Genomic DNA, 22,105 nt, shown 5'->3' with positions numbered 1-22,105 from the left:
AGTTTCCCAATCGTCTTCCTCTGAGAATTTCTCCAGGATGCTCACTGTTCTCTGCATCTTTGGGTTTGCTATCTGTATCTCGTCGCCAGTTGTTATGGAGAAAGAGTCAGACTGAACACTGTGAGCTCAAAGTAAAGTGTGACCGTAACCTTTTATTGCAAGTCTCCAGAGTGCCTCTCCAACCTGTGAAGCCTCCTTAAATACCTGTGCTCCCAAGAGATTATGGGATCCCTTGGGACTCCAGGGGAAAAGCCCTCTGGTGTCAGTACAGAATAAATACATCCATATATATGTAACAGTTAGTATGCAGGTACAGCAAGTAATCAGGAAGGCAAATGGAATGTTGGCCTTGATTGCAAGGTGGATGGAGTATAAAAGCAGGGAATTTCTGCTACAATTGTGCAGGGTATTGGTGAGACTACACCTAGAGTACTGCGTACAGTTTTGGTCTCCTTATTTAAGGTCGGATATGCTTGCATTGGAGGCAGTTCAGAAAAGGTTCACTAGGTTGATTCCTGAGATGAAGGGATTGACTTGTGAAGAAAGTTTGGGCCTATATTCATTGGAGTTTAGAAGAATGAGAGGTGATCTTATTGAAACATAGAAGATACTAAGGGCGCTCGACAAGGTAGATGCAGAGAGGATGTTTCTCTTCGTGGGGGAATCTAGAACTGGGGGCATAGTTTCAGAATAAGGGGCCATCCATTTAGAACTGAGATGAGCATGAATTTTTTCTCTCAGAGGGTTGTAAATCTGTGGAATTCTCTGCCCCAGAGAGCTGTGGAGGCCTGGTCATTGAATATATTTCAGGTGGAGATGGACAGATTTTTGAATGATAAGGGTTTGTAGGATTATGGGGACTGGGCAGGGAAGTGGACATGAGGCCAAGATCAGATCAGCCACAATCTTATTAAATGGCGGAGCAGGCTCGATGGGCCAAATGGCCAACTCCTGCTCCTATTTCTTATTTTTTTATAACCATTCTGTCTTCAGCAGAGGTAGGGACAGGCTGCTCACCTCCCTGCTGCGACCAGTTAGATAGTTTTGGTGGATGTCCTCTGAGTTTTGAAACCTGTGAGGGCCCAACCAAAGACTGTGCAGGGCCATCAGGATCCGAGGAAGCATGTGGGGCTCTGACTGAGAGGGAGGCAACAGGGAAGAAGTGGGAGTGCTTTGAGAAGAGCCCCCACTTCTATGACCCTCTCACGGGCCACCCACACTTCCCTGCTAGCAAGGAGCTCGAGAGCACCTTGTTGCCCATCAGTGGGGCAATGAAGACCCACGTCTACGTTTGTATCCCTCCTAGAGACGAGGTTTATGAGCATCTGCCATCTGTTGTCCACAGCCAGCATGTGCTCGTGTGACGGGCACATTTGCTGCTCCATGCAGGTGGGCACCCTTTCCATGGAACAGCACATTGTTGCCATCGCCTGCGGCATGGTGGTGCTTATGTTCGAGATGGACTCCTCCATTCTCTGCACATTTTCAGGCATTGCGGCTGCAAAAGCTGCCAGAGCCTCATGCAATTGTTGCTGCCCCTTCAAGATCACCCTTCTTCTCCATGGCCCCTGAGGCTCAGCATCTGCATGCTGCTCAGCAGAGCTTGGAGCGTCCTGCACCCTCTGGTCAGGAGTCTCCACTGCTGTCCCTGCCAACACCATCTGCTCATGCTCATTTGTGAAGTGTTGGACACCAGGTGACAATTCTACTCCTATCTCGCAAAAGACCCACTGAGGTGTGCTTATCAGCCTTGCTACTGGGTGCACTTGGGTCTGCTGATGGTACATCCTCAGAGGCTGGAGGTTCCTCTAAGGAGCCGTCTTCGTCCTGCGGCTAGACAGTGGGGAGTGGACACTTGATGGACCTGTGGGAGAGTAAAGAGATCATTTAGAAGTTATATTAAGCATGGGTAACGTTAATATTATTCACAGAACAAAATTTCACTGGCTGCTGACATCAGTCACCATATGAGCAACTGCTGTATGCCATGAGGCTGAATGAGATGTAATTCTGTCACCAGGTTGCTGGTATGTCCCCCTCTCTTTGCTTGCCACGGCCAGCAACTCTGCAACTTGAGATATCTCGGGGCCTGCTCCTCCACTGGAGTCAATTGAGTGAATATTGGAGGATCACCTCTGGTTCTCTGCCTAGCCCTATTGTTCTAGACACTCTTCTCCTGCAAGGAGGGAAAGAAGAGAACTTTGAGTGAGAGTGATGGAATGAGTGTAGGGTGGATGGGCTACATCTATAGAGGGTAACTATGAGGGAGTGGCATGACATTGCCAAATGTCCTCCTACTGTGGTGGTACTTGGTATGATTGCATTAGGATGAAGATGATTGTCGGGTGGTTAGTCAGATGGGATGTGAGTATGTACAAAGGCAGTGAGAGATGGGTGGATCTGCAAGGTGTGTTGGTGTGAGGAAGAAAGTGCAGGAGTAAGCTTGGGAAGGCAGAGTGATGGGATTGTGGTGACAAGCACATCAGGATGAAGGTGAGTGTGGCATTGCACTCACCTTTCCTGACCCCATGAGATCATTGAATCTTTTCCTCCACATCCTCCTGACAACATCCCTGCTGCTGACCTCCTCTGCAATCTCCAGCCATGCCCTTTTGGTGTCGTTGGGTAATATTTTGTGCCTATCAGCAGGGAAAAGGACCTCCCTGTGTGCTCTCACTGCCTGCAACAGACCATCGAGGGATACATCGCTGAATCTTGATGTGGCCCTCTGCCTTTGTGTATCCACTTTTATCGGCTTTATAACAATAGTCAGATTTCTGGAAATGACCTTGCACACTCTTACATCAACCTTCAAAAGAGATGTGTGCAAGGCTGCTTTAAATATTGATGCTGGATACATCATCGATAATATTATCTGACCTGCTTTATTTAATTGGGCCGGCAAACATGGATGCCTGGTATAATTGGGGCCATTTAATAAAAGTTGCACTGAACAACGCGCTGCTCACAACATCGCCTTCCCTATCTGCTACACATCCTGACTCAAAGGTAAAGATTCTGGCCTTGAAGCGGGAGTCAGGCTGATGGGAGCCAAAATGGACAGCAAACATTCCCACTTTGGCAGCGTGAGACCTGGGAGATTTCATCTACATAGCCTCAGTCAGTCTCCCACCCAAAACCAGTGGGAAGCGGCAGCTGAACAGCGGGCAGAAGCACAATATCAGGTGGTTCGAGGCTGAAAGCATGGCCCCTAGCACTCTGGTAAGTCACAGGGAGGGGGTCTGGGAGCCCTTGTGATTGGGGGAGGGGTAAAGCAGGAGCGGGGGAAGCATTCCTGTTCTTTCCGGTCCCACAATGAAAGTAAAAAATAAAACTTAAAACGGTGCACAATTTGTCCCAACTCCTCGTCCTACCAGGATGGCCTGGTGGGGAAGCCACAATGACTTCCCCGTCCAGGCCTCTGGTTAAAATAGCAGTCAAGCCCCGATGATAGCATCGGATTTCAATCTGCATCTTAACGTAGAACTCTGCCGATTTCTGGGGGGTGTCCTTCTTGCCTGCTCAGAAGAGCAGGTTAAAATGTGATCCTGTGGGAAGAGAGCAGTATCTTGGTGAGTAAGCTATGCGGGCGATTTTAATTGCCTACCTGCCCAATTTTCAATTGCCAAGCAGGATTAAAATCGCCCCATAAAGTTAAAAGTCTTGTGTAGAGCGTTTCACATGTTTGTCTGATGCAGAAAAAAATTCAAAAATGTCACATTTTTCTCATTGGATCAACTGAGGAATTTAACTCTCTTTATATAAAGGTAATAAAAGAAAAACACAGCCAGTTTAAATGCTGCAATATAAAACAATCATGCTGCTTAATATTTTTTAAATGGCTCCAGCTATCATCTTAGATTTCTGATCTTCTTTAGTATGTAACATTTATAACATAATCACATAAAAGATTAAATAATTTATAATCAAATGACTAAACTTACCCATGACATTAATTTAATGTTAGAGGTCCCTGCAAGAAGTTTCCCCTACAAAAGCCTATCCCTCACTTTGTGGCTCTGCTTCAATCCCAAATTTGGACATTTTATCAGACTAATTGGGTGCTGGCAATCTCCTGCAGTTACATGTGTGTGAGAGAGCTTCATTATTGTGTGTTTTAACTATCACCTCAAACTACTGAAACAGATAGACAGGACTTTAGTTTTGTGCTTCACCCAGAAGACTTACTTGGTGCTGCATTGCAGCATCAGCCTAGACTGAACACAAATCCTTGTGTGAAATTTGAAGCTACAACTTTCCGATCCAAAGAGAGTGCTGTCACCTGAGCCAACCTTGTTGTTAGTTGATCAACTATGAATAGTCAAAGAATTGTTCTTGACATGCACTTTGCAACAGAAGTAATAACCAAACATATTTCAAACATAGCTCTTTGAGGAAATTGTAGGTGTCCTGGACCCTGAGATGCTCCTGATTGACGAGGAGACTTGTAGAGAGGAACCTGTTGAAGTGAAGCCAAAGGTTCGTAAACCACAAAAGCAGGAGGAAGTGCAGAGCTCAAAATGTTCAGAAAAGTAAGTACCTCTGTACTGTACTTAAGTGTTTTTAATGAAGTACAAATTAAAAAAAACAGAGAATGATGGGAATCTGAAGTAAAAACAAAAATACTCAGCTTACTCAGCATACTCCAAAATAACCTGTCCTTTCCGTTTACTGACCCACCTTGCAGTTTGAGCATCCTTTTTGTCTTAATGAAGCACCTGCCTGCTCCCTCCTCCAATGTCATTCTCCTTCAGCTCTTCCTGCCTATTACCATGTACCTCCTGTGTTTGAACCTGTTTCTAGGTCACTCTAAGCTAGTTGCCAGGAAGGCTGCAGAAATCAATTTTTTCTTTCCTGTTGTGGCATGGCTATGATTTGGGAACTCTGGGATTCTCCCAATTGTCCGCTGCAACTTTAGCAAAAGTTCCTCACAGAAATGTAACACCTCTGCCTTTACATCTGTTTGCTATAAAGATTGCAACTGATGGGGGGAAATATGATCACTTCCTTTCCATTTTCCTGTAAATGTCTTCCCATGATTTTCTTAGACCCTGTTGTAGTAGCTTTTGCCTACTTATATTGGGCGCAGCATGGATACTGATGAAAGAAAACTGAGGCTAAAAATGCGATGGCACTGAAATTCCTGGACCTGGGGAGAAGGCAGCAGCAGTGCCATTGGGGTGGGTGGTCCATAACTTGGGGCAGAACCTGTTACTGTTAGGTGTCTGCCCTTTATTTCACGTTGGGTTTTCTACTGCAAATGGTGGGCAGTGCCCCAACTTCCTCTGCATGGACTTAACCAGCAAGAGGCCGCGCAGGTGAAACGTCTGTCAAACGTTCTGCTAGTTCTGCACTAAATGTCTCCAGCAAGGTGCAGACGTACTAATGTGCCAGGACCAGATCCTGGTGAAAGTAGGGTCTATAACCTCATCAAATGCCGGTTTCCTAAAGGCGATTGATTGCAGAGCGATTGATTGCTGTTGGGAAAGTGGCACTTTCGAATTTCTCCAATTTTTTTATATTTTGAGCAATCTTCGGCTGGAATGGCTGGCCCTGTAACGTAACAACAAGGTGAAATTCTTGGCCCCTGCTAGTGCAGACACCCCAGTAGTGCCGGAATTGGTGCAGATGCACATGCTCCATGTGCAAATGCTTCCAACCCTGGAATTTGGAGCAGAGTCAGGATCACAGCGTGATGGTACCTTGGAGTCCTATCTGGTCCAGTCACACTTCTGGCAGCAGAGTAAGGCCTCAAGAATTTGGGGCCTTTATGATTTTTTGAATATACGCAAAAGAAGGGCAGGTAAAGACCATCTGGTCCTTGGGGCCTGTCCTATCCTGGCATGGTGTACCTCCTGCACAAAATCACCATCCACCCCCACGCCTACTCATACAATTTCCTGGGAAAGGCACAAAACCAATTTAGAAACCAGCTCTGGGGAATTTAGACACTTACACATGTGCGTGCATCGTGCTTGCACTTACATAATTTTTGAAACCTACATTTTTAACCTCCGTTTACTGCAGTGGGTCTCTGTGCATTAAGCAAGGTAAATGGGGCAGATAACACTATACTGGGAAGAAGGACGGGGTCAGAGCAGGGGTGGGGGAGAACTTATGTATCACTGTTGTTGGTCATGGGAAATTTATGACATAAGCCCGCATACCCGTTTAGTTGCCAGTGAGCCCCAAGTTCAGGTTGTTAAGTATTCCAGAACAAAGGTGGATTCAACAGATAATCATGTAAAATCTGATGGCTTTTTGCAAAGTTAAAACTCAGTATGAATAATAGAATCATAGAAATTTACAGCATGGTAGGAGGTCATTTCCATCCATCGTGTCCGCGCCGACCAAGAGCTATATCTAGCCTAATCCCACTTTTCAGCTTTTGGTCCGTAGCCCTGTAGGTTACGGCACTTTAAGTGCACATCCAAGTATTTTTTAAATGTGGTGGGGGTTCTACCACTCTTTCAGGCAGTGAGTTCCCGACCCCCACCACCCTCCAAGTGAAGACATTTCCCCTCATATCTCCTCTAAAACTCCCCCCAATTACTTTAAATCTATGCCCCCTAGTTGTTGACCCTTCTGCCAAGGGAAACAGGTCCTTCCTGTTCGCAAGATCCTGCAAATCCCCTGGAGGATAGACACACCAACATCAGTGTCCTCGTGCAGCCTAACATCCCCAGCATTGAAGCACTAACCACATTCGATCAACTTTGCTGGGCAGGCCACTTAGTCCGCATGCCAGATGCAAAACTCCCTAAGCAATTGCTCTACGTGGAGCTCCTTCATGGCAAATGAGCCAAAGGTGGACAGCGGAAACGTTACAAGGACACCCTCAAAGCCTCCCTGAAGTGCGACACCTCTGACACCTGGGAGACCCTGGCCAAAGACCCCTAGGTGGAGAAAATGCATCCGGGAGGGTGTTGAGCTCTTCAAATCTCACGCTGCCACCGTGAAGAGATCAGGCATAGGCAGCAGAATGAGCGTGCGTCGAATCAGTCCCAACGCCGCACCCCCCCCCTTCCCCCGACAAATATCTGTCCCACCTGTGACGGGGTCTGTGGCTCTCATGTTGGACTGTTCAGCCACCAAAGAACTCACTGTAGGAGTGGAAGCAAGTCTTCCTCGATTCCGAGGGACTGCCTATGATGATGATGGTCCACTCTATCTAAGCCCCTCATAACTTTATATACCTCAAGAAGGTCTCCCCTCAGCCTCCTCTGTTCCAAAGAAAACAGACCCAGCATCTCCAATCTTTCCTCATAGCCAAAATTCTCCATCCAGGCAACATTCTTGTAAATCTCCTCTGCACCTTTTCCAGTGCAATCACACCTTTCCTGTAATGTGGTGACCAGAACTGCACACAGTACTCCAGCTGCGTCCTAACCAGTGTTTTATACAGTTCAAGAGTAACCTCCTTGCTCTTGTACTCCATGCCTCGTCTAATAAAGGCAAGTATTCCATATGCCTTCTTAACCACCTTATCTACCTGGCCTGCTATCTTCAGGGATCTATGGACCTGCACTCCAAGGTCCCTTTGTTCCTCTACACTTTTCAGTGCCGTACCATTTAATGTGTATTCCCTTGCCTTGTTAAAGTTTAAAGTATTTTCACTGCTGATACTAAGTCATCCTGCCTTAAAATAATGTTCTATGTTTGTCAAAACAAGCAGTTAACAATAATTATTGATGCTTGGGTTGTACAGCAGTGAAGAGTCAAATCATAGAAACCCATACAAGTGGATTTTATTCAGAGGGGCACAGAAAGAAGACAAGAAAACTAAACTAAAATGGGACATGTCACCACGACAAGATGAAGAAATAGAACAAATAACAAAGGCATTTTGTGACTGGGTTGCTTCTCTGGTATGTAGAATAAATATATATGAATAAGATAATTAATGTGTTGCAATAGAGTTTAGGCATTGCTGATAAAGCTGCTATTTTTTGATTAGCTGAGCTCTTGAAACAGCTGATGGCTTCAAAAAAACAGTTTAGTAAAGTGCTGGCTGCTGGGACATGTTCATGCTATAGGTGATGTCTCCTTTTTCATTTGAACATTTTGCAATGCTTAGAAGAGAAAACAATTTTTTAAAAGGACGATTATAACATAATAACAAGAAGAAGACGAGTAAACAAAACAACAGCCATAAAAGGTAATAGGAAAAAAAGGCCCCCAACCTTCACAGCATGTGCCATGGGTATTTCACAAAAAAAATTCTTATTTAATATTGTATTCTTCATACCAAATCTGGGAAACCAGGAAGAAGAAATAATGGAGGATTTGTGCAAATTCATCACTTGTAGTCATGTTTTTACAAACAGAAAATTAGGTGTCATGTATCTCACATTACTGTATATAACTGTATCTTTACTCAGAAAGGTGTGCGATTGGTTTTGGGGGGATGCCCAAGAACGCACCTTCAATAAGGCACGCAACCTTCTATGTTCCAAGAGTTTTTAGCCTTTTTTGACCCAGGTAAAAAGTTAGTCCTTACGTGTGATGCGTCAGCGTACGTGGTCGGGTGCGTTTTACAGCACGTCAATGATGCGGGTAAATTGCAGCCCGTTGCTTATGCCTCCAGGTCACTTTCGCGGGCAGAGCGCGGGTACGGTATGGTTGAGAAGGAGGCGCTCGCGTGCGTGTACGGTGTCAAAAAGATGCACCAATACTTTTTCGGGGCCAAGTTTGCATTAGAAACTGACCACAGACCCCTCACGTCCCTACTATCCGAGTGCAAGGCAATCAACGCCAACGCCTCGGCGCACATTCAGCGGTGGGCACTCATGCTGGCGGCGTACGACTACACGATAAGGCACAGACCAGGCACAGACAACTGTGCCGACGCACTTAGCAGGCTACCTCTGGCGACCACAGCAGGGTCCGACGAATAGGACTGTGAGATGGTCATGGCAATCAATGCCTTTGAATCCACAGGTTCGCCCATGACGGCTCGCCAAATCAGAGCCTGGACGACCAGCGACCCCACGTTATCTCGAGTTAAAAGATGCGTTTTAACCGGTGACTGGGCAGAGGCTCGCAATGCCTGCCTCGAGGAGGTCAAACCCTTCCATAGGCGCATGCATGAACTCTCACTACAAGCAGTCTGCCTGATGTGGGGCAGCCGAGTAGTTATGCCCTTACGAAGCAGGGAGGCGTTTGTTTGGGAGCTCCATCGCGAGCACCCGGGGATTGTCCTTATGAAGGCCATAGCCAGATCTCATGTCTGGTGGCCTGGCATTGACGCGGACTTGGAGCTCTGCGTCCGTCGGTGCACCATTTGTGCCCAACTCAGTAATGCCCCCAGGGAGGCCCCCCTAAGCCCCTGGCCCACCAAACCGTGGTCGCGGGTGCATGTAGACTATGCGGGCCCATTCATGGGAAAAATGTTCCTCGTAGTCGTTGATGCATTTTCAAAATGGATCGAGTGCACCATTTTAAACTCGAGCACCACCTCCACCACCGTGGAGAGCCTTAGAACCATGTTTGCAACGCACGGCATTCCTGACATATTGGTCAGTGATAATGGTCCGTGCTTCACCAGCGCAGAATTTCACGATTTTATAGTTGACCGCGGTATAAATCACGTTAAGACGGCAACTTTCAAGCCGGCCTCCAATGGCCAGGCGGAGCGAGCAGTGCAGATCATTAAACAAGGCATGCTCAGAATCCAAGGTCCCACGCTGCAGAGCCGCCTGTCGCGACTGCTGCTGGTATACAGATCTCGTCCGCATTCGGTGACTCGGGTTCCCCCCGCGCAACTATTGATGAAACGAACCTTAAAGACCAGGCTCTCGTTAATCCTCCCAGACATGCATGAAATTATTGAGGCTAAGCATCAAAAACTAACTGAGTACCAAGACCGAAATTCGAGGGGGAGGTGGAATGAGATAGGGGACAAAGTGTTTGTGCTAAACTATGGCCGGGATCCCAAATGGCTTGCAGGGACAGTAACAGACAAAGAGGGAAACAGGCTACTGATTGTACAAATGGACAATGGCCAAACCTGCCGGAGGCATGTAGACCAAGTAAAAAGTAGATTCACTGATAACACTGAAGAACCAGAGACAGACTACAATGTGGAACTCACACCACACCTGGTGGACAGACAGGTGGAACAACCTGAGGAAAGGGCAGTCGCCACAGACAGCCCAGGCGTGATACCAGCGATCACACCAAACAAAAAACAGGCACCAAGGCAAACAACTGAACCACAACTAAGACGCTCCATGCGAGAGCGCAGAGCACCTGAGAGACTGAATCTATAAAGGCAATAAGACCTTGGGGGAGAGTGATGTCATGTATCGCACATTACTATATATAACTGTATCTTACCATGCTATACATGACTGTAACTGGATATGACCTGTAACAATAAGCATACCTTACCACCAGGGGTGCACTTGCAGGAGACACTCCATACTTGTCCCACTGAGGTATATAAAGGGAGGTCTCAGGCAAGTGCGGGACTGGAGAGCTGGAATTAAAGGTGCAGGTCTTGAGTGACCTTGACTTCAGCATGTGTCTCGTGTAAGTCAGTACATTCGAGTCAGGACTTAACATTAGGTATTCAAAGTTGTAATTTAGTATTGTTCCCTGTATAGGTTTGCAGCGTATTTCAGCAACAAGTCTCAGGAGACTTGTCTGTAGCATGTATTCAAAAGGATCGATTTTTTGAGTCCCCTCACATGACTATGTACCTTTCATGCTATGAGTCACTTTGGAAAATCATGGGCCTGCTAGCTATGAACTGAAAGTCGATATTGCATGCAGATATCTAGGAGTAGCATGTCTAGGGCAAATAATAAACCCACTTCAGATTGGTGTGTACGTTGGAACCGATATAATCTCATTACCCCATACGGTTAACCACAACACCTGACTTCTCCGAAATCGGTCAAAAATAACATACTGAAAGCTCATATGATTCAGGCCATAAACCACTAATTAATATTTAGTAAGAGATAGAAATAAAACAAAATGGAATCATTAGTAGAATGAACCAAGGAGCGTTCTGGTCTGTACCACACCATTTATCTACTCAGTCATTAGGAGGATACCCCCCACCCCTCCAAAAGAGTATTTTTTTGCTCCTGCAGGTAGTTTAAGTATCAGACTATACGCAATGATTATTTCATTGATTACTTATGCTATCTAGGGTGGAGAGAACAACAATATAGAAGAATCTACAATCATGAGTCTGTTTGCCAGTGATTATGAGACCCAGTCTGCCCTTGCTATGCCTATCCAAGTAATGGAGCTGACCAACATCCCTCCAGAGTTAAGGATGATAGTGGGAACTCCTCCACCGCTACCTTCAGTTAAGATCTGCCGAACCACTGACCCGGTAAGCAGACTTATTTATAATTTATTATAAATGCACTTCTTAATAAATGCTGAGAACTTCTTTCACTAATTTAATGCTTAATGGGGAATGAAATCCAGAAAGAATACTTTGAGAGAAAAATTCCCTGGGGTTTTCCTGATATTCCACCATTTACGTTGTTTCTCTGGGGATTCCGCTGATCTTCCAACTAAGTTACGGCAGGTGATCGGGAAAACCCCTGCAAAGATTCCAGCTATGTGTTTAATCACCCAAGATCTATATGGGGAAAAAAAATGTATTTTATTGTAATCAAAATTTCCATTATCTGTCATGGAGACCAACCTTTTGACTTCCATGTAAAGTCACTGATGGGAAATAGCTATATGCATTTTGAACCAGTTCCATCCATTTTAATGGAAGATGCAACTTTGGACAAACCTAAGAGCCAGTTCAGAGCTGCCCGATCCAAGAAAACACACTACCAGTTAAGTATTCTGTACACTTTTCTGGTTAAATGTTTCTCCTTTAAGTGAGGTGATTGTGAAGCCGATCAACTCTTCTGCATTTAATGGGAGTCTCACTCTTTCTGCCTCAGGATCATGATTTCTTGCAGGTGAATGCCGCCCCACTTCTGAGGAGCCAGGCACATACATTACTATTTTAAAATTAATAGAAGATGAGAATGAGAGGAGCTCGAACTTTAGAGGCTTCATTAGAGCACATTCTTGTGCTGCCAATCGTGTACAGGACCAAGATGTTCTCAGGACCTGAAAGAATGGGATAGGATAGATAGAAGCAGACTGCTCCCAATAGGGGTCAAGAACAAGAAGCCTTAGGTACACGATTGAATGCGAGAGATTTAGAACAGAGAGTTGGAGAAACTTCTTTACATGGGAATTCTGAGGTTATGGAATTCACTTCCAAGGTTAGTGGTTAAGGCAGAAACAATGTCAATATTCAAGATTAGATTGGATAATTGCATGAAGGAAATGGGGTTGAAGGGATGGGTAAATGTGATTCGAATTATTTTCTTGAGTGGAACGTAAATGCCAACGCAATCTGGTTGGGTTGAGTGGTCTTCCCATGCTGCTGGGAGTTCTCTATCTCCCATTCCTTCCTTTTCCATCTTATTGGGGAGTTCGCTATCTCATAGAATCATAGAATAGTACAGCACAGAAGGAGGCTATTTGGCCCAACGAGTCTGCCCTGGCTCTGTCGAAGAACAATCCAGTTAGTCCCACTCGCTGCTCTTTCCAAGTATGCCTGCAATTTTGTTCTCCTTCAAGTATTTATCCAATTCCCTTTTAAAAGCTGCGATTTAATCTGTATCCACTAACCTACCGGGCAGTGTTATCCAAATCCTAGCCACTTGTGTAAAAAAAAAGGTTTGCCCTCATGTTGCCTCTGGTTCTTTTGCTAATCACCTTAAATCTGTGCCCTCTGACTATCGCCCTTCGGTCATGAGAAACAGTCTCTGTTTATTTACTCTATCGAAATGTTTAACACTTAAGGGGGTGAAATTAGGTAGCGACGCGTTTGGGAGTTTTATTTGTTTGAACATTTAACGCCCGGCAAGATGGGCTGGAAAAATGTGGGAAATTGGGTATTTTCACCTCAAAATGAAGGGAGGCAGTATCAGAGGTGCTAATGGCCTCAATGGGGCACTGCAGGGGGCGCTATTATCAGAGCTGCACCCAATTTCAGCTGACTTTCATTCAGCGATAATCAGCCTGCTGCTCATTCCAGTTCTTTAAAGGGAATGTTGTTTCACGCAGCACCTGGTCATTTTTATCATTGCTGGAGTTGAATGATAGCTGCAAGAAAAGTCTGCGATTGCTGCTCCAATACCTCTTGGCAGGACTTTCAATGACCTGGCATTGGAGACATTGGTGGGAGCAGTGGAGAGACAGAGGGATGCACTGTTTCCTCCATCTGGGAGAAGACCAACACCGCAGGTTTTTAGGGCCATGTGAGCATAGGTGACCATGGAGGTGTAGGCCAAAACACTGTGATTGACAGAAGCCAAACACAGTGTCACAAGAAATTCAACGACCTCAGTCGGGTGGTCAAGATGAGTACATAGATCATAAGAACATAAGTAATAGGAGCAGGAGTAAGCCATACGGCCCCTCGAGCCTGCTCCGCCATATTATGCGATCTTGGCTGATCCGATCATGGACTCAGGTCCACTTCCGTGCCCGCTCCCCATAACCCCTTATTTCCTTATTGGTTAAGAAATTGTCTATCTCTGTCTTAAATTTAATCAATGACCCAGCTTCCACAGCTCTCTGAGGCAGCGAATTCCACAGATTTACAACCCTCTGAGAAAAGAAATTTCTCCTCGTCTCAGTTTTAAATGGATGGCCCCTTATCCTATGATTATGCCCCTTAGTTCTAGTCTCCCCCATCAGTGGAAACATTTTCTCTGCATTCACCTTGTCAAGCCCCCTCATAATCTTATACATTTTGATAAAATCACCTCTCAATTTTCTGAATTCCAATGAGTAGAGGCCCAACCTACTCAATCTTTCCCCATAGGTCAACCCCCTCATCTCTGGAATCAATCTAGTGAACCTTCTCTGAACTGCCCCCAAAGCAAGTATATCCTTCCATAAATATGGAAACCAAAACTACACGCAGTATTCCCTGTATAACTGTCGCAAGACTTCCCTGCTTTTATACTCCATCCCTTTTGCAATAGAGGCCAAGATTCCATTGGCCTTCCTGATCACTTGCTGTACCTGCATACTAACCTTTTGTGTTTCATGCACAAGTACCCCCAGGCCCACTGTACTGCAGCACTTTGCAATCTTTCTCCATTTAAATAATAACTTGCTCTTTGATTTTTTTCTGCCAAAGAGCATGACCTCACACTTTCCAACATTATATGTTTGCACAACTTTTACATACCAGCCTCTGAGCCTCTGTCTGTGTACACTCTGCAAACCAGCACTTAACCCAGCAGGCAACTACCAACCACCTGTGCCAACTCACAGTCACATCCTCATTTCACACCTTGCCTATATTCACAGCTATATAACCATGGCAGGCTTACCTACACATACATAACGATTCTTACTCACACAGGTTCCTTTCTCTTGCAGACCAAGATGGCACACAACAGAATGGAGCAGCAGTGGACTGGAGGGGAGAAGCTGAACTGTGCCAGCTCACTAACCTGGAGGAGCGATGCTGCGGCTCATTGGCCCGCAGGTGGTGGGTGCTGTGACCGGCAGAGACATCGAGCCCACTGATGGCAACAGTGGTATCTTTATCCCCTCTTCTCATCCCACTTCCCTGTTAAACCAGAAGGCCTTATCACTTTCCAGTTCCTCATACTGTCTGCCTTCCTTGCTCCATTCCTGCCCCCATGCTCTCACCTTAACGCAACTCTTGTGCCATTTATGCTTTCAGATAATCATGCAGCAGATGAGCAGCTTGTACCTGAGTCACGAGGGGACAAGGATGAGGAGAGGGAGGAGGAGGAGGAACCAAGCATCGCGTCGCTGCTTTTCTCACTTGCAGGCACCAGCTCAGATACTGGCATTACGCACTCTTTAGAGGTTAGCTTAGTACAGGGGTCTGCAGTGGGTAATGCACCAGAGCCTAGCGGGCTGCAGCACGGTCAAGGGGAAAGGGAACCTCGGGAGCCATCTCCCCGGAGGATGAGTTCGCACGCGAGTTCTGCTGCACAGGACTCGGATGAGGACCTCGATGGGGAGGTGTTCACACAAAGGGTGATGGCCATGCGCTTCGACGTGATAGGTGCAATGGCAAGGGTGCCCGAGAGCCTGTTAGAAGTGGTAAGGAGTGTGGCTATTCCGCCTCCTGCATTGTACACAGCTCCGCGCACACCATGGAGTTCATCACTGCCAGTGTGCAGACAGTGGTGGACTCCCAGAGAGACCTTGCAGATCCAGATCTCATGATGTATGTCATGGGCGACGTGGCAGCTTCCATTGCGGCACAGGCAGAAGCAATGCAATGTCTTGGTGCCGTAATGGAGTCAATAGTTGCTTGCATGGACTGCTCTCATGCAGTCTCAGCTGCATCCCACGCAAGCTCTGACTGCTGCCATTGTCGCTGTGTCCACCACAGTCGACCGGGGATCTCACAGTGTCGCAGCAGCCCAGCAATGTGTCCTGCAGCAGATTGGTGGGGATGCTGAGGTACTGCCCTGGGGGAGTGGCAGTGTGTCAGTGGAGCAGGAACCTGCTGTCCTCTCTCAGGATGACAACATTTCTAATTGCACCACTGCCACTCTGCCATTGCACTTGTCACTGGCTGTCACCCAGACTGCTGCCGCCCAGCCTGAGTTGGTGCAGTCTACAGCAGGGCCTTTCAGACCTCTCGCTGATCAACAGTGTCCTGCAAGGCCATCTATAGTCTCTGGCCCTGACACTCAGCAGCCTTCCACCTGCCATGCTGCAACCACAGGAGACATACTGCGGAGGAATATTAGAATAGATGGAGTCGCTGCCTCCTCCATCGCGGCTGTTGCTGCTGTTGCTCCTCCTCGTCCTCCTGCTGTTGCTCCTCCTCCTGCTCCTCCTCCTGGTCCTCCTCCTTCTCCTGAGGTGGTGCGGCTATGCCTGGTGGCAATGGTTGTGCCCTCATGATGGCCAGGTTGTGCAGCATGCAGTAGCTTACGACGAATAGGGACACCCGCTCAGGGGAGTACTGCAGGACTCATCCCTAGTGCTTCAGCACTCGGATGGTCTGCTCAATGATGTTCCTGATGGCAGCATGGCTCTCATTGTACGAGTGCTGGGCAGGAGTGCTGGGGTTGCAGAGGGGAAACATGAGCCAGGTGGTGAGCAGATAGCCCTTGTCTCTGAGCAGCCAGCTGTGAGCTTCATTTGGGGGCTGGAACAGAGCTGGCACACCATCTGGTGCAGGATGAAGGTGACGTGGCTGCTGCCAGAATAGCAGGCATTCACAGTGGTATTCTGTGTGTGCGGTCACACACCAACTGGACATTCAATGAGTAGTAGCCTTTGCGATTACGGAAAATCTCAGGATTGTGATGCAAGGTGGGTGCAGTCAATGGCATCCTGCACCATGGGGAAGCCCACTATCCTGGCAAAGCCACATGCAAGCTCGTGCTGCTTCTTGCTGCTCATGAGGAAGGAGATATAGTCCCTCCCTCCTCCTGTACAAAGCATCTGTGACCTCATGGATGGAGCAAAGAATGGCAAGCTGGGAGATGTTGCAGATGTCTCCTGTTGCTCCCTGGAAAGATCCATTGGCGGAGAAATTTAGCGCGCTGGTGACCGTGACTGCCACTGAAAGAGCCATTCTCACCCTGGTATGAAGCTTGAGGTCTGGTTGCAGCAGATGGCAGAGCTCTGTGACCACATCCTTGCTGAAATGCAGCCTTTACACACATTGCTCCTCCGTGAAATTGATGTAGGAGAACTGCTGCCAGAATACCATGGGAGAGTAAGGCCTCCTTTTGCCAGCCCTGTGGCACCTTCTTCCTCTGGCAACATGTTACTGTGGTTCTCCCTATGCTGCTGCCCCTGATTCTCCCTGTGCTGCTGCCCCTGGTTCTCCCTGTGCTGCTGCCTCTGGTTCTCCCTATGCTGCTGCCCCTGATTCTCCCTGTGCTGCTGCCTCTGGTTCTCCCTGTGCTGCTGCCCCTGATTCTCCCTGTCCTGCTGCCCCTGGTTCTCCCTATGCTGCTGCCTCTGGTTCTCCCTGTGCTGCTGCCCCTGGTTCTCCCTGTGCTGCTGCCCCTGATTCTCCATGTCCTGCTGCCTGTCTCTCCCTCTCCCTGTGGCCTGTTCCGTGGCCTTCTCCCTGTGGTGTTCCCTCTCCTTGTGCTCAATTTTCCCGAGAGAGCGAGACCCCAAAAATCGGGCTTCAAGTACACCAGAAAAATGCTTTGTGGAAAATGGAGCCTTTTGTCTTTGCCTTTCACTCTGTAATTGGTGGTGCCTTTGTCTTTGTCTAAGCGTGCTCTGGCAGTAACGTTCCCATGAAGTGACAGAAATGGTTGAACTTCAAAACTGCCATGAGTTGTACAGTTGAAAAGTTAGGAGGCAGAAGACTCTGAGATAAAAATCACTGTTATCGGTCCTCGAGCCACTCTGCCTAACTGTTGGAAAGCAGAAAAAAGCAATGGCCGACGGAAAATAGTTTGCAAGCTGGCGTCTTTAAATAGCGCTGCTCCATCCGGTTCCCGACTGCAACTACAGCTGAGCTGTCGTTGTCATCGCTAGGCGCCAAGGTAGATTGCACAGGGCATTTACCTTCTGGGGCAGTAAGGGGGCGATGCGCATGCCGATGATGTCATCATCACCGCACACAACCCAGCGGGGCGTTCCTGGCAGGAGCGGGGTGCTACCTTATAGCACCTCTGCAAACCCCCCACTCAATTCCATGGGGGGTGGGCCGATTTTTGCAGTGCACCCGGGCAAAAAACATTTTGCGCCCCGTTAGCACCTCCCAGAGGCGCTAACTCCCATTGTTAAAAGGGGCAATTTTGTCCCTAAGTTATTTAGATAAGGCTTGCAAACACAAGGTGGCGCTCAACCCAGCCATGGCATTCTGATTACGGTACCCATCCGCCCAATGGTCAGTGTACCTCAACGTGTTTGTGAAGCACTTCAAGGCAACCTAGCGATGCAAGATGGTGCTTGTAATATATGTGGGTAGAACAATGAGTTGCTAGTCTCTGTGCTTGCTTTATTAGGCCAGGTTATGCCAATACCTCAAGCTGAAATTTCACATCTAGACTCGGTGATTAAACGCACAACCCGTTCCTTCCATCCCCATACTGCTGGCAGTTCTTTATTTCCCTTCTCACACCCATGCTGCTGGGTAGCACTCAGACCCATTCATTTAAGAAATGATTGTGAAAATGAATCAGGCTGCAAAAATGTCAGCTAGTTAGAACTCTACTCTTTGCAGTTAAACCAACAAATGCTGGAATTTATGCAGTGGCTCAATCAATAGTTCAAGAGAAAGATTAATGTTTGGTTGAAGGCTCTTCCAGAGAATACTTTTCTCTTCTCAGATGACACCAGATTAAGTAGGTAGTATTTAGTATCACTGTCCAGTAAAATGTAGGGATCCCAAACTGAACCTTTGCATGGGATTGCAAGGCAAACATTGCTCCTAGCAGACTTATTCTGCAAACAAATATAAATGGGACATATGTTGAAAGAAATGGAAGAGAACATATGAAAACATTGGGCAGGAAAAGACAGGTTGGTCCATCTAGCCTGTCCCACATAGTTATGATGCCTTGTATATCACAATACAGATACTCCCTACCGATGTTCCCTATAATTTATTTTGGGGCCAGGCGGCCCATTCAAAATACTACGCATACACGTTTTTTCTGTTTGCAAGCCGACTGTGCGGAACTCCTGGAACACTGCACGGCCACACAGCTTAAAGGGAACATTGCTCCCTACTCACCTGGAGCCATGTAAACTTCTGAGAAATGTGAAAAACCAAATAAAAACCCAGGCCAATTAGGGGGGGAAATCTGGAAAATTCTTCCCCAATCCTGTTAGTTGTTCAAAACTAGTCCAGAAGATCACAATGGCCTTGATTTATATTACAGGATATTTATCTCTTGTACGGGATGATCTCCACCCTCAGCTAGAAACCACTTCAGCTCTCTTTTGAAAATATGCAACAAATCCCTATTTACCACACAAGCTAGCAACAGGATTGCTATTTACTGGGCAAAGAAGAACCGCCTAACATCCAACCTAGTTCTGTCCGTGCATAACTTGTAAGCATGATCCCTGGTCCTCCCTTACCTATCCAGTTAAAATGATTCGTTCATACAAACACCATATAGTCCCTTCATTTATAAACCTTAATCAAATTGCCCTTGAGTCTACACGTCTCTAAAGCATACAGAGCTTGCTGTTTAAGCCTGGGTAGCTAAGGTGTTCTAAACATGGAATCAATCGTTACCAAAGGCTCAATATCCCCCACCATGTGAGGGGACCGAAAGGGACACCATATTCTACATGATGCCTAACCATGTTCTTGTACAAAGACAAAATGGTATGTATTGTTTTGAAGCGGGAGCAGTGGGGAACTTAAAGAGGAGCACCCGAGACCAGCGGCGAGAGCAGGAAGGATGACCAAACTGACCACAGCACCGTAGTACAGGGGGCCATTCAAGTTGGGGGAGTAAAAAGAAATGCAGTAGTGGGAGGGGACAGCATAGTTAGGGGGGGTAGATACTGTTCTCTGCAACCTAGAGCATGAGTCCCGAAGGCTGTGTTGCCCGGTGCCAGGGTTAAGGACATCTCTGGGCTGGAGAGGAACTTGGAGTGGGAAGGGGAAAGATCCAGTTGTCGGGGTCCACGTAGGTACCAACAACATAGGTAGAACAAAGAAAGAGGTTCTGCTGAGGGAGTATGAGCAGCTCGCAGCTAAATTAAAAAGCAGAACCACAAAGATGATAATCTCTGGATTACTATCTGAGCCACAAGCAAATTGGTATAGGGTCTATAAGATCAGAGAGATGAATGCGTGGCTCAAAGATTGGTGTGGGAGAAATGGGTTTCGATTCATGGGGCACTGGCACCAGTACTGGGGAAAGAGGGAGATGTTCTGTTGGGACGGGCTTCACTTAAACCATGCTGAGACCAGTGTCCTGGTGAATCGAATAACTAGGGCTGTGATTCAGGCTTTAAACTAAATAGTGTGTGTGGGGGGGGGGGGGGGGGGCAGTGCGTGGAGAGGGTTCAGGTGAGGGGAAATTTTAAAAGTCAAATAGAAAGGAGAAGGCAATAGTGCAGGGTAACAACAGGGGTAATGATAACCAGAATGTGAAAGGAAGGAACAGAGTGTTCAAACATAAGCATGCACCAGAAAGTAAAGTCAGAGTAGGGAAAAATAGTAAAAAGACAAATTTAAAAGCTCTTTATCTGCATGCACACAGCATTCGTAACAAGATAGATGAGTTGACAGCACAAATAGAAATAAATGGGTATGATCTGATAGTCATTACAGAGAAGTGGCTGCAAAGTGACCAAGGCTGGGAACTGAATATTCAGGAGTATTTGACATTTCAGAAGGATTGGCAGAAAGGTAAAGGAGGTGGGGTAGCTCTATTAATAAAGAATGAGATCAGTGCAGTTGTGAGAAACTATATTGGCTCAGAAGATCAAGATGTAGAATCAGCTTGGGTGGAGATAAGAAATAATAAGGGAAATAAGTCACTGGTGGGAGTAGTCTATAGGCCCCCTAACAGTAGCTACACTGTAGGACAGAGTATAAATCAAGAAATAATGGGGGCTTGTAAGAAAGGTACTGCATTAATCATGGGTAATTTTAATCTTCATATAGATTGGACAAATCAAATTGGCTAAGGTAGCCTTGAGGATGAGTTCATAGAGTGTATTCGGGATGGTTTCTTTGAACAATATGTTATGGAACCAAACAGGGAGCAGGCTATTTTAGATCTGGTAATTTGTAATGAGATATGATTAATTAATGATCTCATAGTAAAGGATCCTCTAGGAAAGAGTGATTATAGCATGTTAGAATTACAAATTCAATTTGAGGGTGAGAAACTTGGCTCGCAAACTAATGTCCTGAACTTAAGTAAAGGCAATTACAAAGGTATGAAGACAGAGTTGGCTAAAGTGGACTGGGAAAATAGATTAAAGGGTAAGACGGTAGGTAAGCAGTGGCAGACACTAAGGGATATATTTTGTAATACTCAGCAAAGATACGTTCCAGTGAGAAAGAGAACATCTTAAGAGAAGGATGAACCATCTGTGGTTAACTAAGGAAGTTAAAGATGGTATCAAATTGAAAATAAAGGCATACAATGTTGCAAAGATTAATGGTAGGCCAGAGAATTGGGAATTTTTTAGAAACCAGCAAAGAAGAACTAAAAAAAAAATAAAGAGGGAAAAGATAGCTTATGAGAGTAAACTAACAAGAAATATAAAAATAGACAGTAAGAGCTTCTAAGGTATCTAAAAAGGAAGAGGGTAGCTAAAGTAAACGTTGGCCCTGTAGAGGATGAGACCAGGGAATTAATCATGGGAAACAGGGAAATGGCAGAGACTTTGAACAAATATTTTGTATCGGTCTTCACGGTAGAAGACACTAAAAGCATCCCAATAATAATAGATAATCAAGGGGCTACAGGGAGGGAGGAACGTAAAACAATCACTATCACTAGAGAAAAAGTACTAGGCAAACTAATGGGACTAAAGGTGGAGAAGTCCCTTGGACCTGATGGCCTGCTTCCTAGAGTCTTAAAAGAAGTGGATGCAGAGATAGTGGATGCATTGGTTATAATCTATCAAAATTCCCTGGTATCTGGGGAGGTCCCAACAGATTGGGAAACTGCAAATGTAATGCACCTATTCAAGAAAGGAGGGAGACAGAAAGCAGGAAACTATAGACCAGTTAGCCTCACATCTGTCATTGGGAAAATGCTGGAGTCCATTATTAAGAAAGTAGTAGCAGGACATTTAGAAAATCATAATACAATCAAGCAGAGTCAGCATGGTTTTATGAAAAGGAATTTGTGTTTGACAAATTTGCTAGAATTTGTTGAGGATGTAATAAGCAGAGTGGATAAAGGGGAACCAGTAGATGTAGTGTATTTTGATTTCCAGAAGGCATTCAATAAGGTGCCACATAAAAGGTTACTGCACAAGATAAGAGCTCACAGGGTTGGGGGTAATATATTAGCATGGATAAAGGATTGGCTAACTAACAGAAAACAAGAGAGTCGGGATAAATGGGTCATTTTCAGGTTGGCAAACTATAACTAGTGGG

The 22,105-nt window shown here is 46.2% G+C and overlaps 1 protein-coding gene across 3 annotated transcripts in view; it reads left to right on the top strand.

The window, feature by feature from the left end:
* Nucleotides 1–22,105, top strand: part of LOC139233217 (protein FAM47E) — a 66,705-nt gene that overhangs the window by 17,178 nt on the left and 27,422 nt on the right. For 2 of the 3 annotated variants that reach the window (XM_070863884.1, XM_070863883.1), the window contains exons 3-5: nt 4,387–4,532; nt 7,709–7,868; nt 11,162–11,350. In XM_070863884.1, the coding sequence (XP_070719985.1) occupies nt 4,387–4,532; nt 7,709–7,868; nt 11,162–11,350 (495 nt within the window). The remainder of the gene's footprint in view (nt 1–4,386; nt 4,533–7,708; nt 7,869–11,161; nt 11,351–22,105) is intronic. The other variant, XM_070863885.1, reaches the window with a different exon arrangement.

The sequence above is a fragment of the Pristiophorus japonicus genome, chromosome 2 (genome assembly GCF_044704955.1).
Source record: "Pristiophorus japonicus isolate sPriJap1 chromosome 2, sPriJap1.hap1, whole genome shotgun sequence".
NCBI lineage: Eukaryota > Metazoa > Chordata > Chondrichthyes > Pristiophoridae > Pristiophorus > Pristiophorus japonicus.
The sequence above is the reverse complement of the archived record's forward strand: the minus strand, read 5'-3'. Positions and strand labels throughout refer to the sequence as shown.